This window comes from Poromitra crassiceps (assembly GCF_964638095.1).
Source record: "Poromitra crassiceps genome assembly, chromosome: 25".
In the NCBI taxonomy this organism is placed as follows: domain Eukaryota; kingdom Metazoa; phylum Chordata; class Actinopteri; order Beryciformes; family Melamphaidae; genus Poromitra; species Poromitra crassiceps.
The window spans coordinates 1,631,993-1,652,987 of record NC_139649.1 but is presented as its reverse complement, the minus strand read 5'-3'; the positions used below and the strand labels follow the sequence as shown (position 1 = coordinate 1,652,987).

General features: G+C 44.3%; 1 protein-coding gene across 1 annotated transcript; it reads right to left on the bottom strand.

The window, feature by feature from the left end:
- Positions 1 to 2,973: 2,973 nt before the first annotated feature.
- Positions 2,974 to 19,682, bottom strand: LOC310798430 (tripartite motif-containing protein 16-like; the record flags this gene model as incomplete). Its single annotated transcript, XM_083660979.1, has 11 exons — positions 2,974 to 3,984; positions 7,206 to 7,265; positions 7,367 to 7,526; positions 8,995 to 9,228; positions 10,169 to 10,264; positions 10,716 to 10,892; positions 12,741 to 12,858; positions 16,374 to 16,550; positions 16,757 to 16,827; positions 18,643 to 18,980; positions 19,214 to 19,682. 11 exons carry the CDS (start codon positions 19,680 to 19,682, stop codon positions 3,575 to 3,577), a joined length of 2,310 nt encoding a protein of 769 aa, XP_083517105.1. The 3' UTR covers positions 2,974 to 3,574.
- Positions 19,683 to 20,995: the final 1,313 nt, after the last annotated feature.

The following is a 20,995-nucleotide window of genomic DNA, read 5'->3' as shown; positions in this document are numbered from 1 at the left end:
TCATGTATGTGATTTGATTTCAATGCAAGCTACCTGTAGCACCAATGTACTTTGAATGAAGTCACTTATTTAGTTTACCCGAAAGCTAGATTATTTTAATATGAAGCATCACTTTGGTTGAAAACTGTGAATTCAACACCTGCTATTTATAAACCAACTTTACCTCAGATTCCTCAATTGAACCACGGCGTTGCATGTTTTGTACAGATGCAAAACCATTAAACCAGCCACAAAAGATTTGCTTGCTTTGTTAAAAATAAGTCTTATTGATCAGATATGAGTGTCTTGTCAGTCTGAATGATTTTGAAATGTGACAATTAGACTTGTTGTTTGTAGGTTGTATTTGGTATAAAATGTTGCTTTTATTATTATTATTATTGCCATATAGTTTACATTACATCTACTGGGATTGATTTTTTTAACCAGTGTATGTAATGGATTGTGTTGTGTTGGTTCTGTTGCATCTACTTGTTAATTTCACCGGCTGGTTGATTTTCCCTCCTGATTGCCTGATTGGCTGTGTGAGTGGGTTCCAGGTGTGTTGTGTGAGTCTTGATGAGATTGGGCCAGGTGCCAGCGGGTGATTGGTCCGTGTTGGGGAGGCCCAGCCTTTAAAAGAGAGCAATAAGCAGACACAGGTGCGTTCAGGGGCCGTATCCCATCCTACTCTACTCTCAACCAGCCACATTTCTGTTGGAGCTGCAGGAGCAGGCTGCCGTTTAAGGTAAGATGCTGTTTTTTGGTTTTCTCTTTTCTTCTTTAGGTGAGCTTTCAATTCCTAGTGAGTATTTTTGGCACAGGCCTCTGAAGCCAACCCTCCAACTCAAGCTGAGATGCTTGAGTTGGAGCGTTGACTTTACTAACTAGGAAGTGAAAGCCTACCTAAGGAGGAAAACTGGAAGAAGACAGCATCTTCACTTAAACAGAAATGGCCGCCTACTCCTAAAGCTCCAACATAATGGCTGGTTGGGGGGTAGAAGAGGATGGGATATGGCTTCTAGCCCACCCCCTGGGGGGGGTGGGGTCCTCTGCACGGAGGGGCCTTGCTGTTGCAATGTGATGTAACTAATTATGCACACACCTTTAATTTCATTGCCACCATCATATATGAAAACACACACATTTTCCACAAGAATAATACAAAGGCTGAGATGGAGATTGAACCCAAGTCAGCCTGTAAAGTGTATATTTAGTGGTTATTTCGATTTGTTAATTTCACCAGCTGGTTGACTTGATTGGCTGTGTGAGTAGGTTCCAGGTGTGTTGTGTGAGTGCTTGACTACTACGATTGTCCACTTCTGAACTTATTTGTCCAGCTCAGCCAGCATGTTGTGCCTCCTGAGAGCAGGCCTGGGACTGAGGGCTGGACACTCCCTTCCTCCTGGTCCCAGCAGCCCTCGATACAGCTTCTGCAATAACTATGTCCACATAGCAGAGATACTGGCTCTTTGAGAAGGTCCAGACAGACTGAACAGCACAACTGATCCTGGTCCAGCACAACTGAATATTGCTCCTCGGCCATTTTACAGACAACCACGCACTTTCACACTTTCACACTTTCACACTTTCACACAACAGTCTCTGAAAGTTTCGCTTTCTCTGAAAACACGCGCGGAAGAAGGAAGGGGTTGGACTTTCTGCTTCTTCATTGGTCTTGATCCTTGGCAACACAAACGTTAAGGCACACTACCGCCGCCTAGTGGAAGGCATAAACCTTAAGATACCTCTTCAAGTATGGAGGCATATTCAATCAAGATGCTTTTGCTTTGCAGAACACCACACATACAGTACACACACACACGACTGACAAATGCAGCTTGTTTCAATGCAAACATCTATATATAAAATTGAGATGTGGCTGTTTGTGTCAAGTCAGTGTTCTTGACTTGGACCTGAGATTTGGGACTTGTGAACAATCTTATTTTTGTGTGTATTAACATTAAGGAAAGGTCTACTAATGATAACACCATCTAATCAATGCTGACACTATATGCTAATAGATAAGGAGTGAGGATAATAACATTACATGCTTTGAATTCCTTAGGTTTAGCTATGCAGTGTTCTAAGCAGACCGGATGACATACAGCAGATGATAGAACGCTCACCCATAAGAGACTTGACTTGGACTTGTGAGCAAAGACTTGACTTAGTAGACTACAGCTCAGACTTGAGACTTGACTTAGACTAGAGATTTACCATTTAGACTATAGCTCCAAGACTTGAGACTTACAAAAAAATGCAGATTATCATAGATAACTAAACAGACAACCTCTATCGATCAATCCATTTATTTCATCACCAATTACTCTGATTCCCTCCCAATCTCTACTTGTCTCCCTAAGTTCCCCCTCTTCCTTAATGCACTTAGTACATTCCATGTTCATCAGAGACGCATCACTGGAATGTTTGTGCATATATAACTTCAGCATCAGTCCATGAGAATAAACCAGATAAAACCTTCCATAATAATGCACTTAAAGCCTGTTAAGACTTCTCTTCCCATAAATGTCCTGCTAATGTAGAAATGAAAATCAGAAATGATTAACTGAGTCAATACCTTTATTTATTTTCCAAATTAGACATGTTACCAAATATACAAATCCAATTTCACATAAGACTAGACATGTGAAAATGATGTCTCAATAGTTTTTTCCTTTCTCCTTCTTTGAAACATACATGGAGTCTCACTAAAATAACACTGTGACTCTTACAAAACATTAAGAACAGAGTAACGGTGATTTTGGCTCAGCTGAAATATTTTCAGTGTCTGCAGGTAAAGAATTCACTATCGTTTGCTCTCAATCGATGTCACTGCTCCCACCTTCAGACACTTTTCAGGCAGCGTCCATTTTGTCCCAATAAACATTTAGTACACTTTGACTAACCCTAATCCTTAATTCTTACAGGGATACACTTTGACTGGGAAAGTCAAATGGAACAAGAGAGAAAGAAATCACCAAACAAGTCTTTGTCTCTGAAGGCATTTCTGACCTTTCAATTTACAGCATAAACAATCTTTAATCATTTGTTGATATGAACATATTCTGTACTTCAGATTCACCATGTGCATGAAAAAAAAACAATAATTCAACATTTTCTGTAGATGTTTTCTCCTAATATTGTTGAAAAGCCTCTCAAAGAGCTTTTAGAGCATAATCTTAAAAACTCTCATTTGAAAGTCATATAAATTGAATTATTTTATGTTGATTAGCAGCTCCTTATTTCAAAGTGAGATAGGTTTCATCACAGGTTTTACAGTCTGCTTCACATCTTCTCCTCCATCATATCGGCAGCAGTGAACAATACTGATACGCTTATATTCTATTTTGATTTAAAGGCCAATGTTAGTTCAAATATCATCAAACCAATATAGGCTACCAGTCTGCAGATCTGCAGTACAAAAATCATATTGGATATTCAGCTCCTTCACTCCCATAACTTTATTACCTCTGCAGATCCTACATATTTACCTGGATTCCAGACATATCGCCCGATCAGCCCAATCCCAGCATGGAGTGGCTGAGTGAACGTGGTGTAGGCTTTGTGGAGCAGGGTCATGGTGTTGTTGGTGACGCTATAAAAAGGACAGAGTACCTGCCTCAGAATCCAGGTACACTCCCACTCTGGAGGAATGACCGCCTGACACTTTTGTTTTTACATTATTGTGTTGGAAAGTGTAGCCACCACCTTTAGAACAAACTAAACTCCAGGACTTGTCATTACATCCAAAAACTGAATCACCGGACGTTCTGCTGATGTCTTTGTATGAAACTGCTGCATACAGAGTGTCACCGTCGCTCCACTCCACCTCCCAATAACATCGCCCGGACAAACCCTCTCTGCACAGCATTTGACCGTTAGTAAACCTGTCTGAGTGAGCAGGGTGACCTTGGGTGCAAGATCTCGCCGTCACTCCCCGGTTGTCTCCTGACAGGAAGAGATTGTTGCAGACTGAGTTGGGATCCAGTGTGAGAGGACGGCAATCTGTCAGAAGAGCAAAAGCAGAAAACAATGTGACTAATGAGTATTGTTATGACACCAGTTAACATCCATTTTGATCTTATTTCCCCCCCTTTCTATTCTTCTTCATGGAGCTGCTTTCTGAATATGAGATGATGGCAGCTATGCTCATGGTGCTCATATTTATTGGGTTATGCCACTGTGAGAGATAAAGACTACATATCCCATGTTGCAGTGGGGTTCCACTGTGAGAGATAAAGACTACATATCCCATGTTGCAGTGGGGTTCCACTGAGAGATAAAGACTACATATCCCATGTTGCACTGGGGTTCCACTGTGAGAGATAAAGACTACATATCCCATGTTGCACTGGGGTTCCACTGTGAGAGATAAAGACTACATATCCCATGTTGCAGTGGGGTTCCACTGTGAGAGATAAGGACTACATATCCCATGTTGCAGTGGGGTTCCACTGTGAGAGATAAAGACTACATATCCCATGTTGCAGTGGGGTTCCACTGTGAGAGATAAAGACTACATATCCCATGTTGCACTGGGGTTCCACTGTGAGAGATAAAGACTACATATCCCATGTTGCAGTGGGGTTCCACTGTGAGAGATAAAGACTGCATATCCCATGTTGCACTGGGGTTCCACTGTGAGCGATAAAGACTACATATCCCATGTTGCACTGGGGTTCCACTGTGAGAGATAAAGACTGCATATCCCATGTTGCACTGGGGTTCCACTGTGAGAGATAAAGACTACATATCCCATGTTGCAGTGGGGTTCCACTGAGAGATAAAGACTACATATCCCATGTTGCACTGGGGTTCCACTGTGAGCGATAAAGACTACATATCCCATGTTCCACTGTGAGAGATAAAGACTGCATATCCCATGTTGCAGTGGGGTTCCACTGTGAGAGATAAAGACTACATATCCCATGTTGCAGTGGGGTTCCACTGTGAGAGATAAGGACTACATATCCCATGTTGCAGTCGGGTTCCACTGTGAGAGATAAAGACTACATATCCCATGTTGCAGTGGGGTTCCACTGTGAGAGATAAAGACTACATATCCCATGTTGCAGTGGGGTTCCACTGTGAGCGCTAAAGACTACATATCCCATGTTGCACTGGGGTTCCACTGTGAGAGATAAAGACTACATATCCCATGTTGCACTAGGGGTACCACTGTGAGAGATAAAGACTACATATCCCATGTTGCACTAGGGGTACCACTGTGAGAGATAAATACTACATATCCCATGTTGCAGTGGGGTTCCACTGTGAGAGATAAATACTACATATCCCATGTTGCAGTGGGGTTCCACTGTGAGAGATAAAGACTACATATCCCATGTTGCACTGGGGTTCCACTGTGAGAGATAAGGACTACATATCCCATGTTGCAGTGGGGTTCCACTGTGAGAGATAAGGACTACATATCCCATGTTGCAGTGGGGTTCCACTGTGAGAGATAAAGACTACATATCCCATGTTGCAGTGGGGTTCCACTGTGAGAGATAAAGACTGCATATCCCATGTTGCACTGTGAGAGATAAAGACTACATATCCCATGTTGCAGTGGGGTTCCACTGTGAGAGATAAATACTACATATCCCATGTTGCAGTGGGGTTCCACTGTGAGAGATAAAGACTACATATCCCATGTTGCAGTGGGGTTCCACTGTGAGAGATAAGGACTACATATCCCATGTTGCACTGGGGTTCCACTGTGAGAGATAAGGACTACATATCCCATGTTGCACTGGGGTTCCACTGTGAGAGATAAAGACTACATATCCCATGTTGCAGTGGGGTTCCACTGTGAGAGATAAAGACTACATATCCAATGTTGCACTGGGGTTCCACTGTGAGAGATAAAGACTACATATCCCATGTTGCACTGGGGTTCCACTGTGAGAGATAAAGACTACATATCCCATGTTGCACTGGGGTTCCACTGTGAGAGATAAAGACTGCATATCCCATGTTGCAGTGGGGTTCCGGGTGTGTAAATGCTAATAATGGTAAATGGCATAATACAGCCATATCATATCCCTTGACATGGGCAGTGCTAGTGACACGAACAGCAAGTTTGGTTTCACCCGGCACCACACCACCATGGTGAAACAGAACATCAGAAGGAGGAGATGAGTGGGAGAAGATGTGATGTGGAGGAATTGTCAATAAAAGGGCCGCCGAAAGCAGAACACCGTTGTAAACGTTACAAAGAATTAGATGCGAGTGAGTTTCAATTCATGTTAACGTAGATTGACGTGTTAACATTGTCAATGTTATGTGTTAACGACGGTAACACTATTAATGGAACACATGTTATTAATGCATTCATATTTTGTACAGCAGGGTTTCCCAAATAGCGGCCCGCGAGCGCCCCGTGAGGCCCGTGCTGGAATTGCAATTAAAAAAAATAATAATAATAATACAGTGCACCTGAATGCAAAATACTCTCCCTATAGAGAGGTCCAGGGATGACGTATTTTTGTAGGCTGAATGCGGAAGTCCCGAACTTCCTGGTTCTTCACTGTTTCTGTCTATGGGATTTTTGAATGGGTTTTTGGCGCGATGATTCAAATAAGGTCTGTGGGCAACGCAAGTTTAATCAAACGCGAACCAAGGTTCAGTGGGATAATCTTCACACATGAGGACCACTTTCATGAGTTTTGAAGCGTAAATGCGAGCCCTAGAAGTAAAAAGCTCGTGCTAAGCTAATCCAGAACTACACACTGTCGCATAGGCTTCCACGTCACGTCAGCACTCAACCTGGACTTTTGTTGATGTGTGCACTGATTACCCCGGGCTGAACGGGGCTGAACCAGGTGAGGGAAAGAGAATTTCCGTGTTCGTCCTTTGAGTGATGACGTTATTGACGTATATATCCCCATCGACTCAACAGTGTAGTCCCATTTAGCCGTTTGCTAGCTAGCCACCCTTTTAACGGCACATAAAAGCTTCAAAACTCATAAAAGTGGTCTTCATGTGTGAAGATGATGTTACTACCATCTGGTTCGCGTTTGATTAAGCCAGCGTTGCCCAGAGAGCTTATTAGAAGCATCGCGCCAAAAACCCATTCAAAACTCCCATAGGCGAAAACTGTGAAGAACCAGGGCTGTTAGCATCGATGATTTCCGGACTCGTTACTGGACCTCTCTATTGACCTGGCTATGAGCCCCTCCCCTTATTAATATGTTGTACAGAGTGAAATATAATTGGCTTACAGCGTAAAAAGTTTTCTCTGGTTGGTGGCTCTGGTGGCTGTAAAACATCTACCAAAGACACTAGAATAAAGACAGAAAACAGAATCAGCACTTTGTAAATAGTGACATGTGTAAATCCACTACATTGCTCTGAATGGATGTGTTGTCTTCCTGTCAGCTACCTGTGGCAGAGATCCTGGACCATGTGTCCTTCAGGATGTCCTCTAGTTTGTCTCTCAGGTCAGACACACAGTCACTCACATCTCTGAAGTAACGCAGAGGACGAACAACAACACTAGGCAAGTCTGCAGACTCACTGGGACTGGAGAGAGACTGGAAACTCTGGAGAGTCCAGGAAGACAGACAGAGAAACATTTAGAGGAAAGGAGAACAGGCAGCAACATACTGATAACGATGATGTGTGTGGCATGAACCATGATATCAGTATTTTTTATGTACCGGTAGTTGAGGTATAATTCTCCTTGGAATGAAAATAGTTTCTTTCTTGAATATTGCTGTTTATATTTTACTCTATATCAGCTGAATCCAGCTCTGCGTTTTGAATAAATTAGGTAAATCATTGACAATGTCAGGATAAAACATGAAGCCAGACAAAATGACAAAAAGGGCCAGACTAAAGAATAAGCCAGGATGAATAAACAGTTAAAACCAAGTGTACACAGATTGTAACCTGACGCTGCCAGATGGGGGCGGTGTTGGTTACACAGATTGGGGAGCATTTGTGATTATGTTTCTGAAATGACCAAAGTTCACCAGAGTATTCAGTTGTAGGATGTGTTGATCATTCCATGTATGTGGAGTGAGCTGGATGTTTATGGTGGTGGTTAGGTATGGTACAAGGTCCCAATCTAATAGGGCTGGGACGGATCACGGATAATCCGTGACCCGTACGGATCAGCCCCCACGGTTCGGCACACGGTTCGGAACGTCGTGGTCCGCAGACCCGACCCCCCCCCTTCGTTTCATTTAACGTTTAACGTTAGTGTATGAGAACGCCTGCAGCGCAGCCAGACACAGACAGGCATCATCATGGCAAGCACAAGTGAGCTTCCTCATCCCTTCGCTGTAAAGTCTCTCTGAAGGCTGTGGCTAGTGGCTACTAAAGACAGCAAACTTATTTCAACACCTCTGAAAAAGCACAGGAATGCGAGCAGCATGTTGCGTGCTGCACAAGATGGCGAGAGCCACAACACGCGCACACGTTTCACGAACACATATCACCGGACGGTGAAATGTTGCCTTGGACACATAACAACAAAACAACACGTGGGGCCACCGAGTAGCATAACGTAGCATCAACGTTATGTTTCCAGACTCACCCGGTCTGGTCTGTAGCCTACCCGTGTCAAGTGACTACGTTAGCAAGCAACAGCCAGGAAGTTAGGCGCAGTGTCACCTAAAACAGGAAGTTGGGTTGTTTTGCCTTCAGAGTAAAAGCATAAATTGTGTCATGAGAAAAAAAAATTTTTTGAGCTGTGCAGGGCAACAAATGGTTAGAGAAGTATAATAGTATTAAAAATTCAAATCGAAAATCTAATTTTGAGAGAAAAAATCTGATATAGCCTATATTTTTTTTTTGGCTGATCCGAAAAATCTGTGATCCGTGGCTCAAAATCCGTCACGCGATCCGATCCGTGGGTTTTCTGATCCGTCCCAGCCCTACAATCTAACATCAACATGATATGAGGAGCAGCTGATTTAGCACTGCAGGAAACCCCATGTGGAGATGTCATCAAATACATTCATTGTAAAGAGTTGAAGTGCACTCAGAGTGAAAAGTGTGTGTTACCTGAATGAAGTGGATGTGGTCGTCAGCATGCGACAGCTGTTCCAGTTCAGTGTCTCTCCTCCTCAGCCTGGCGATCTCCTCCTCCAGCTGCAGCAGCAGTTCTTCAGCCTGAGCGACTGCAGTCTTCTCCTGGGCTCTGATCAGCTGCTCCACCTCCCTGCGTCTCCTCTGGATGAAGCAGATCAGCTCAGTGAAGATCCGCTCACAGGCCTCCACTGCAGTCTGGCCAGAGCTCTGCAAGTACAAACAACATGGCGGCCCACCGGTTAGAGACAGTAATGCCAGCAAGCAAACAACCTCCTAACATGGTACTGAACAAGACACTGAAACCCCACCAGCTTTAGTAGCACTGTTCTGTAGCTGAGCTTGACCTCTGACCTCCCTGTGGAGGAGGAGACAGAAACACCCCTTCCCTATGGGGATCAGTGAAGCTCCACATTACATCCTACACCAAAATGTCCTTTCTCGGTACATGGCCCGGCCTCGCGCGATGCAGCACCATCATCAGGCATCAGGCCCAGCGCGGGTGGAGATTTGCATATCCATACATCAGGGCTACCAGATTTAATGCATGTCTTATATGATGCAATTGTCAAAAGAAGCCAGGGTTAAAATGGTGGATTACCTTTAAGTTTGTCACAATAAAAGGCCTCCCACTCGTTTGTCAGTGGATCTATTTTATTATTAAGCAGCAGCAGCAGGAAATGTTTTCATCAGCTCAGAAGTGACATAACAGGGCTCTGATACTGTATGGCTGAAAGCGATGGGCAAACGATCAAATGAAGCAGATATCTTAAGTACAAACTGAAACACAGGAGAGAAACTACACTTCAAACCACAGAGATTCAGTTTGAAGCTACAAAAGTACTGAGAGCTGAACACTGAGGATAGACCCTTTTCACGGGGGGCACTTTGTGTCAAAACGGCAGGGTAAACAAGGGTGCAAGCAAAACACTAATGAGGGTTTCCAACTTCCATGATTGGAATTTGGAAACCCTCATTAGTGTGTTGCTTGCACCTGTGTTTATTCTGCCTTTTCGACACGAAATGGCTCCCGTGAAAAGGGTCTATTGTGTTGCATCAAATGGGGGACCATGGAGACAGTCTAATTTGTGTCAGTTTGGGGGTTTGATGCTTTAGCAGAGATCATTATGCTGTGCTCCTATTTCCACACCTTGAGACGCTCCACAGCCTGGCTCAGCTCCTTCAGCTCCCTCTCTCTCTCCTGGACTCTCTCCTGGACTTTCTGCTGACTCACCATCAGCTGTTTCTGGAATATCAGGAAGTGGTTTCTCACTTGCATTTCTAATTCTAACACCATGAATGTTACACTGGATAATGAATCATAGTTCAAAAGAGGAAAACATGAAAATATTTATTTTTCAATTAATATTGTAACGTTCCTGGTAACTCATGAGGCAGAGGCTTCTTGCTGGTACAGGGTTCTTTATTCTCAGTTAGTCATATTACAACTCTCAGCGGTTGTCACGCTCATAGCTAGCAGCATTTCCTCTAGGCAGTATCTGGAGACTGACCGCGCATGCTCAGTCTCCCCCCGGAAGTATCCCCAACATCATAGTGTTCCCCAATAACACTCCCACACATCAGTTCCTATCTGTAGTCGAGACACTACCATTGCTCACCACTGTATGTGTAACACTGATTCGCTACAATATTGTTTAATGGTCACAGATGTTGTCAACAACTCATTTTGGTCCTACCTGTTTCTCAACTCTCTCTGCAGCAACGGACACTGTATTGTGTCCCTGATGCTCCTCGATGGCACACAGAAAGCAGACACACTGCTGGTCTTTGCGACAGTAGAGCTCCATCAGCTTGTCATGCTTGGAGCACATCTTCTCCTGCAGCGGGGCCGTGGCTGAGACCAGCTTGTGCTTCTGCAACACAGGAACGCTGTAGTGAGGCTGCAGGTGAGCTGCACAGAAAGAGGCCATGCACATCAAGCAAGACATGGTGGCTTTGCTGCGTCTGGTCCCGCTGCAGAAATCACAGGCCACTTCACACTCATAGTACTCCACCCCGGGGCGTCACCCAGAAAATTTCAGAGCAAACTGATGTAGCATTTCAGAATAAAAGCCTTCTAACTATTCATATTTGACTGCATCACATGTACATTTGGAGGAATATTGATAGAAAACTACCTGTTATTATTGAACCATTCCACTTCACACTCATAGTACTCCACCCCGGGGCGTCACCCAGAAAATGTCATAACAATCTGATGTAGCATTTCAGAATAAAAGCCTTCTAACTATTCATATTTCACTGCATCACATGTACATTTGGAGGAATATTGATAGGAATATTGATAGAAAACTACCTGTCCTTGGTCTGAACTACTGTTTGAAGGCCCTGCAGATACCCTGGACAGAGAGCATGGTTTGAAGGCCCTGCAGATACCCTGGACAGAGAGCATGGTTTGAAGGCCCTGCAGATACCCTGGACAGAGAGCATGGTTTGAAGGCCCTGCAGATACCCTGGACAGAGAGCATGGTTTGAAGGCCCTGCAGATACCCTGGACAGAGAGCATGGTTTGAAGGCCCTGCAGATGTACATTTGGAGGAATATTGATAGAAAACTACCTGTTATTATTGGTTGAAATGTTATTATTCAACCATTATTGAATGGTTCAATAATAACAGGTAGTTTTCTATCAATTTTCCTCCAAATGTACATGTGATGCAGTGAAATATGAATAGTTAGAAGGCTTTCATTCTGAAATGCTACATCAGATTGTTATGAAATTTTCTGGGTGACCCCCCGGGGTGGAGTACTATGAGTGTGAAGTGGAATTGTTCAATAATAACAGGTAGTTTTCTATCAATATTCCTCCAAATGTACATGTAATGCAGTGAAAAATCAATATTTAGAAGGCTTTTATTGTGAAATTTTACATCAGATTGTTATGAAATTGTCTGGATGACACCCTGGGGTTGAGTACTATCAGTCTGAAGTATAATTATTTTTTAATAACAGGCAGTTTCCTTGAACTATCCATTTGAATGTTCAGAAAACAGTGAAAAGAAAAATAAAGTAGGCTTTTACTTTGAAATTGTACATCAACTCTCATAGCGTGCAATTGTAATTATAATATGTAAAAATTAGAACATTTAATTAGTATAGATTTGTTCTGGGAGTGCGCTTTTATTTTGAAATCAGTTCGCGCATGCTTTTACCGTAATGCCTAGTATATACACGCACCACAAAACAAGTGTGGGCTAGAGTGTGGGCTAGAATGACTGAGCTTTCCGAGGTGTGGGCTGGCTTGACTGCAGTTTTAAATCGATGTTTCTCATCTCCTCCCGATCAGAAATGTCGGTCAGAGATGATGGATTATTATGATTATATCGCCTGTTCTAGAGCTTTCTAGCTTTCTTTCAACACATCAGTTGACCACAAACAGGCAACATGCATCGCAAACTGCGGTAAAAACCCTGATTGAGACGCATATTCCGAATGCGCTGTATACATGATCAAAGAATCCTCCGAAAACCTGAATAATACTGGAATAACCCAGATGTCTTAATCGGAAAATGCTAAATTCGGAAAAAGGGCAAATTCGGAAAATGCAACAGGAATATGCTGTTTACATGACCCTTAACAAATTCAGAATATTGTAATTTTCTGAATAATAGTGGAATATTGTGTGCATGTAAACGTAGTCAGTGGGGTCTTATGAGAATAGTGACTCTGAATCAAATCAAATAGAGTATGAGCGGCGTTACCCTCTGCCGTGTTCTCTGAAGGTTACTCCTGAGGATCTTCCTGATCTCCTCCTCTCGGCCTTTGGGCAGCTGGGGCAGCCCCCTCTCTGCAGGCGGGGGCTTCTTGGGCTGGATGTTCCTGGGAGAGATGCAGAAAAACTTACTACGGTATTAAGATTTGTGTTTGAAGACGAAATGAAGACATGAAAGTCAATCTATCACCCACGTTTCTCAATGCATTTAGGGGAGATGGCCTGTTGTCTCCAAAACATTTTATGATGTGTTAAAATATTCAAATCTCATTTCCCATGTTTTGTATTGTGAAAGGCAGAGGGAAAACAGAAAGCACAACTTTAGTCTCTGTGGAGCTGGTGGTGCCGACTGCTTTTTTGTTTTAACCCATTGATACCTGATGCAGCACAAATGAGGGATATACACACACATGCTGCATCAGGTATCAATGGGTTAACTAAAGCCCTTTTCCCACATGCGCTTTGTACCGCAAAATGACCGGAACGTGGTCTAATGCCTGCATGTGAGAAAGGCGCCGTGCCGGTATAAGAGCGACCCCGTCGTCCCCGACATTTCACCAGTTTCTAGCCAGTCAGAAGAGCGGTATGCTCTTAAAGGCCGGCTTTACTGTGGGGAATATGAATATATATTAAATCTCACGCCCCTAAGGTTTTCGAATCCGTTTAAATTTTTGAAATTGGTTGTTTCCCGCCAGAGATATCACCAGAAATCCACTCTGTGTGTGTGTGTGTGGGGGGGGGGGGGGGGGGGGGGGGTGGAGGGGAGGAGCGGGTGCGGGGACCCAAAATACTACATTTCCCACAATGCACTGGACTCGCGTGGCCTTCGTTTCCATGCCCACCCCTCAGGCATTTGGCTGATATCAAACTCCAGTAGGTGGCGGTAATGCACATATATGTTTGCCAACCGCCATAAAACTCAAAGAAGAAGAAGAAGAAGGCTTCGACAATAAAACATATTGAGAAGAAGAAAAAAAATCGAAAATAAAATTCCCTCCAAATTGCACCAAATTTAAACGGTAGTATATATGTTGGGAGATGTCTTCATAAAAAAAATTTCATGCATTTTAAGGCATTTTCGTAGGAGTTTGATGTAACTATTTCATGTAAAAATGTGTAAAATCGGGTACATTGCTCAGCGTTGATTTCGTTACTTCAACCCACCTACTACTAGATGTAAAATTTGACGAGCTTTCCAATGCCGCCAGTCCCGTGTCTGTAAGTGCTTCCGTTCCCGAAATATGGTCTCTTGGCAAGGAGCTATGGGAAGCTAATATTAGCTACCATAGGCTAGGCGGTTGAACAAGATGGCTGCCTTTTGCTTTTCTTCGAGACCTCTGAAGGGGCGTGGAGGACCTCTAGAGGCGGGACCATGGCTCACAACACTTGTAGTTCATAGGCGCTCGACTTCCGCAAGGCGGACTCAGGCCAGATGACGCGTAACGCGTCGGCTGGCCCGAAAAATATGTGAGAGATGGTTGATATCTCTGGGAGTAAACAACCAATTTCAAAAATTTCAACGGATTCGAAAACCTTAGGGGCGTGAGATTTAATATATATTCATATTCCCTACGGTAAAGCCGTCCTTTAAGGGGACGCAAGTGGAAACGGGTCCAGTCATTTTCTGCGACAGCGGTCCTTCAATCATGGGCGAGGAGTAGCCTACACACGTTGCTTAATGTTCCAGCGGGCATAATCTAATCATTCGCGCACATTAAAGCAAACTGGCGAAATGATCTTGTGATAGCCTAATAAGAGCAGTATGTCAGCTTGCTGATTTCCGAAGGCAACCCCGGACACATCAAACGAAGCCAGTCTGTAAAAAGTGCTTCAACGCGACGCAGGTGAACGGATAAACATCGAACCAGCAACTATTTCTCTCAGACACGGATCCCAACTTCTTCAAAGTGCATCATCTAATCATTCGCGCACATCAAAGCAAACTACTTCCAGATTTCGCTTGTGCATTTGCTTTCTCTACATACATACAAGCGTTGAGCAGCTTGCAAGCCTTTCTCACTGTGTCTGTCCGTGGCTGCTGCTCTCGAGCAGAGAGGGGAGGGGTAAATCGGCTGTGTTTATTACGCTGGCGGCTTGACGCTGCTCTTAAGTCAAACGAGTGTGATTTATTGTGTGACAACTGACAAGCGAAGTTATTTCGAGTTTTGCCGACCCCCCAAATAAGCTCCCCCCTCCCCCCCCCCCCAACATACTGGCAAATTCGCTGATAGATTCCCACATGCGCGAGCCGAAGTGTGAAGGGAAATGTCCGATATTGACTTACAGGTAATTTTCCGGTACGCATGTGGGAAAACGGCTTAAGTGATGGTTACAACGTTGCTGACAACAGGTCGTCTGTAGCTTCTACGTTTTGTCATTTATATATTTTGAGGAGACGGCACAATTCATGGAACTTGCTTTACTTTCCAACTCTGCTTGGACGAAATGTCACCAAATAATAATGTCAATGTAATAATGTCTTTTATCTTTGTCATTTTAGAGCTGCATGATAATGGAACAGAAGCAGAAAATAAACCTGCATAACATGGTTCCAAATGAAGACCTCTAATTACTGTCTTTAAGAAATCTAACTTTAGACACTTTTAGATGTTGTGTGGGGGTCCTTGAGGGGGTCCCCAGTAAAAAGGGGAAGAATTTATTTTCACTAGAATTCCATCCATAAATAATACAATTGCAGAATATATGACTATTTTAGTCATGGGTTTTGTGAATAAAACATCTAAAAGGAAAGATCTTATCAGATGGGGGACCCTGGGACAAAGTCTTATCAAATGGGAGGGTCCTTGGTCTGAACTACTGTTTGAAGGCCCTGCAGATACCCTGGACAGAGAGCATGGTTTGAAGGCCCTGCAGATACCCTGGACAGAGAGCATGGTTTGAAGGCCCTGCAGATATCCTGGACAGAGAGCATGGTTTGAAGGCCCTGCAGATACCCTGGACAGAGAGCATGGTTTGAAGGCCCTGCAGATACCCTGGACAGAGAGCATGGTTTGAAGGCCCTGCAGATACCCTGGACAGAGAGCATGGTTTGAAGGCCCTGCAGATACCCTAGACAGAGAGCATGGTTTGAAGGCCCTGCAGATACCCTGGACAGAGAGCATGGTTTGAAGGCCCTGCAGATACCCTGGACAGAGAGCATGGTTTGAAGGCCCTGCAGATACCTTGGACAGAGAGCATGGTTTGAAGGCCCTGCAGATACCCTGGACAGAGAGCATGGTTTGAAGGCCCTGCAGATACCCTGGACCGAGAGCATGGTTTGAAGGCCCTGCAGATACCCTGGACAGAGAGCATGGTTTGAAGGCCCTGGAGATACCCTGGACAGAGAGCATGGTTTGAAGGCCCTGCCGATACCCTGGACAGAGATGTTTGAAGGCCCTGCAGATACCCTGGACAGAGAGCATGGTTTGAAGGCCCTGCAGATACCCTGGACAGAGAGCATGGTTTGAAGGCCCTGCAGATACCCTGGACAGAGAGCATGGTTTGAAGGCCCTGCAGATACCCTGGACAGAGAGCATGGTTTGAAGGCCCTGCAGATACCCTGGACAGAGAGCATGGTTTGAAGGCCCTGCAGATACCCTGGACAGACAGCATGGCTACTCACTGCATGGAGACGGTGGATGGCATGGCGGCCGGCAGCTTGACCCCTCCTCCGCTCTCCACCAGCTCGATGGCCTGCTTCATCTCCATCTTGTGGTAGAAGGCGATGAGCTGGGGCTCCTTGGAGCGCTCGCCCGCAATCAGGCACTTCTTCACATACTTCTTGTTGAAGCGGTTCAGCCTGGGAGGAGGGAGAGAGGGAGGGAGGGAGAGACAGAGGGTGCAACAGGAGGAGAGGGAGAGATGGGCGAGAGAGGTTGGACAGAGGGAGAAAATTAAAAGGGGGAGAGAGAGGGGGTGGGCGGGTGAGGAAATGCATCGCTGCAAATCCTTAAATGTACAGCAAGTTGAACATTGTGAAGAGGGATCACTGTTTAAAATCCATACTTGTCCTTCCAGTGGTGATGTCCGTAGTGTCCACAAATGTCCTCAATTCCAGTCAGTAGGTGGTCCAGGAACTGGGGATTTAAAGCAAAGGGCAGAATATGGGCGTTAAAAGCTGTTGTTGAACAGACACAGACTACGCAAAGTCCACATTTCATTTCCCCATTTTGGCTCTGATGAATCTTTTCATTTATTCTATCATACGGCTTAGCAGGCAAGAAATAAACCAACACTTGTCATAAGTCTTACTAGTCTATATATAATATGTCAGTCTTACTGGGCCTCATATTAAATGGAAAAGCCCATAGGCACATATGTCTACATTGTCTGTACTAAAACAGTTTGACAATTTGATTGATTGGTCAAAGACAGATTCATCCCATAAAGAATGGCTAACAGTGTTTTAGTGGTTGCAGTGTCAACTCAGTCTCTCTTAGATTGATTTCACCAGTTCAAAGTCACTGAGATGATGAATCTTGTATCCAAGAGAGACCTGGCTGAGAAAGAAAGCAGCATCAAAAACAAACAACCTAAAAATAATGCACAGCGAGTATAAATAATCAAAAGTGAAACATGTATCAAACTATTAGAAGTTTCATAGACAAACAGAACAAGGACATTTACACTTACAAGTAATATGTCGTTTTTGCTTCTGTATTACACATTTATAAAATTATTTAAAACAATTAACTTGTACCTCCTTACTAATGGCAGTGAATATATGGGAGGGTGAGCTACAGCGACCCCTAGCAGTCATATAGCACAATAGCACCGACCTGCAGCCAAAATTCACATCTCCCTACTATAATCAGGTGGCCAGCAGCTCCGCGCGGTGCACATTTGCCCAACTGCATTTGAGCGGGCGAGGCCGTGCAGTGAAATGAGTTGCATCTGCGAAAGTTTGACAGTTTCACTGTGTGAGTTTATTGCAGTGCACGTAGAGCGTGTGTGTTTATCTTGTTTTTATGTACTTCTTTGTGTTTTCTCTTAAATGGATAGTTTGGATTATTGGACATAAAGTTGTATGAACTCCATACCAGTTGTAGCGTGTATGGGGAGCTGACTTGCTGAGCCATTAGTATGTTTTAGTATTAGTGTTTTAGTATTAGTATGTTTTAGTAGCCTGTTTACAGAGCCCGCGGTGTCTGAAACACCTGTACACAGTGTTAGTGACCGCCGCGGATGCAGTGCGCACCAGAAAGTAGTGCCAATAAACAGCACGGTCTGATCAACAGCAAGACTGCGGTTTTATTGTTGAAATGAGATGTCATAACACATGCATGCTTTGTTTAGGAGTAAAACTTGATAACTCCGTGACCCTAGAGTGTCCGTCGGGACTTGTTTTTCTCCATTCATATGAAGCTACGGGACTCATGGATCAGCAAGTCCATAGATCCATAGCTGGCTTGGGCAAAGATATGGCCTCTGACGGCTTCTCAGTAGTCTTAAATTTGTCCCTTACGCTGCCCCATATATCCCCGTGTTGTGATTACATTACATTACATTACGTCATTTGGCAGACGCTTTTATCCAAAGCGACTTACACTTAAGCGTGATTGTAGTATATAGTGCCGCGCACTGATATGGTGGACGGGGAAGTTTGATGGTGTGGCACCACCGGTCCACCACAGCCAGTGGTATTCGTCTACGGTACATCCATGTATCACTGGTGTGACGTCAGGGTTTATGTGGATGTGGTACTCTCCAGAAAACTCCCCTAGACCTTCAAAGACAGTAGGATGCTGAGCTATCAGCTCCTCTTTTGTTTTCGGATGTTTCACATCTAGTGTGCTAATGTCCACCCTTCTCACAAGATGTAAATCTTCACACGCCTCCCTCCCTAATATGGGCGTGGTGGAGTGCTTTGATATGAAAAATGGTAGACTTGCCTGAGCTTTGGGTGTGGAGCACTTGAGTGTGAGTTTCCCTTCTGGACTCAGTCTTGTTCCTCCATATGCCACCAGCACCGTTTTTGTGGGCTGCAGCTGTAGGTGAGCTCTCCTTTCACGTCTGGCCTTCCTCTTCATGGACTTGAACACCCTCAGCGGCAGGACGTTGGCCTCTGCTCCAGTATCCAACTTGAACTTGACAGCCATATTGTCCACGTTTATCTCAGAGTACCAGGACTTGTCAACTGGGTCTAGCTGATCAATACTCACTGTACCTATAAACAGGGTGTCGATTTCTGGGCCGACTTCATGTCCCGTCTTTCCATGATGTGCTTTGCCTGACCCGCACACCTTGGCATAATGGTTTTGTTTACCACATTTGTGGCAGGTTACTCCATACGCTGGACATTGTCTTGGCTGGTGTGTTTTTCCACATTTCTTGCATGTGTTTCCTTGTCCACTGTTCTCTGTGTGTGTGACCGGCTGTTTTTGTCCCTTATTCCATTGTTGACTGTATTTTGTCTTTTTCTTAAATACTGCATGTACAGCTCTCTCCAATGGGTAGCTGCACCCATTGCTTGTATTTGTGCTCTGGCGGTCTCAGCCGCTCTGCATGTGTCTATGGCCTTCTCCAGTGTGAGATTTGGCTCTCTTAGCAGTCTCTCTTTCAGACGCTGGTCAATCATGCTAAACACAATCTTGTCTCTGATCATGTCATTTTCAGTAGCACCAAATTCACAGTCTTTGCTCTTCTGTTTTAGCTCTGTCACATATTTCTCTATTGTGATCATTTCAGACATGGGGTGCGCCCAAAACTGGTGTCTTTCAAACACTGTGTTCTTCTTGGGCATGCAGTAAGATTTGAAAGCTGCTAGTACTTCTTCTAGTGTCTCTTCCAAATCACAGCCCTCATCACAACCATCACATTCATGCACAGTATTGAGTGTGTTATACACCTCGAGAGCGTCCTCTCCTAGGGCGTGCAGCAGGATCGCTACTTTGATCTTCTCGTCCTTGCTACCCGCACCGCTCGCAGTCATGTAGATTTGGAAGCGTTGTTCCCATCTTCTCCAATTTTCTCCCAAATTGCCTGTCAGTTGCAGGGGCGATGGCAATCTAAACTGCTCCATCTCCAGACGGTGGCTGTCTCCACTTCTGCTGGTCCCCTTGCGACGTGAAGAAGCTAGGTTAGCTTGTTAGCGTCGTTAGCTCTCGCGCTAACAACTCCAGCGTTCCTCTGACACGGCAAAACGGTGAACCGGACCGACTTCTGACACCATGTTATAGTTTAATCTGACTGCTGTACACGATGACTTGTAGGAATATGCACGAGACTATGTTTTAACTCCAATGAGCTACGCTCGGTGTTTATTACAGAACCAGCAACAGTCTACTGCGCTCTCTATATCCGGTGGTGCCACACCATCAAACTTCCCCGTCCACAATATCAGTGCGCGGCACTATATAGACCAAATCACCGTGACGTCACCATGTAAACAAATTTACTTCCGGGTACCACTTGGGGAAGGCGGCAGGTTTAAATGTGCGTGTTGTCAAATAAATGCTGTCAAACCCTCTCGTTGTTTTCGGCCGACTACTTTCAATTTAAATGGTTAAACGGTTGGTAAACATGCTTGTCCGACGTATCTAGCCTTTCTTCTGTGTTTGTTTTATGTAGTGTTAGCTAGCTAATAACGTTTGTTAGTCTGTCAAACTCGCTGTTTTTTTGCAGACTCGTAACCTCGCGTCACCAGGCTCTTCTCGGCGAGAGCAGAGTCGTTAACGTTACAGACAGAGCTACCGACGCCACGTTAATTTAATTTAGCGTCAAGTCTGGTCCAACAGGTAAATAAGCTAGTCTGGTCTCCACTAACGTTAGTGAAAGTGTTGTTATGAATGATATTAAACAACAACACAACACGAACGAACCATTTTTGTCTTCTTTGTCTGTTTTTGTCTTCAACATGTCAGTTTGTGCCGTTCACCGCCATTATAATGTGTGGACCCAGGGGTACCCGGAAGTAAATGTAAACATCCCGGTGATTTGGTCTATACTACAGTGATGTTTACCATTCTCGCTAGCATAAACCGAAGCTACAGTCTGGTTGATGAGAAAACAATCCGTGCTAACGCATTGTTGCAGTTCTGGCTAATGACTAGCCAGCTAGCCAACTAAGCTAGACATTCTAGACATGTTTGTTAGCAGAAAGTCATAAACATCCAGCCATAATGCGAGCTAGCAAGCTAACGGCGCTAGCCAACTTAGCTTGCACAATTGAACTAACAAAAAAACATGAATAACAAATTGTTTGAACTCACACAGATCGTACACTTCATTGTTTGGAGTTGTGGT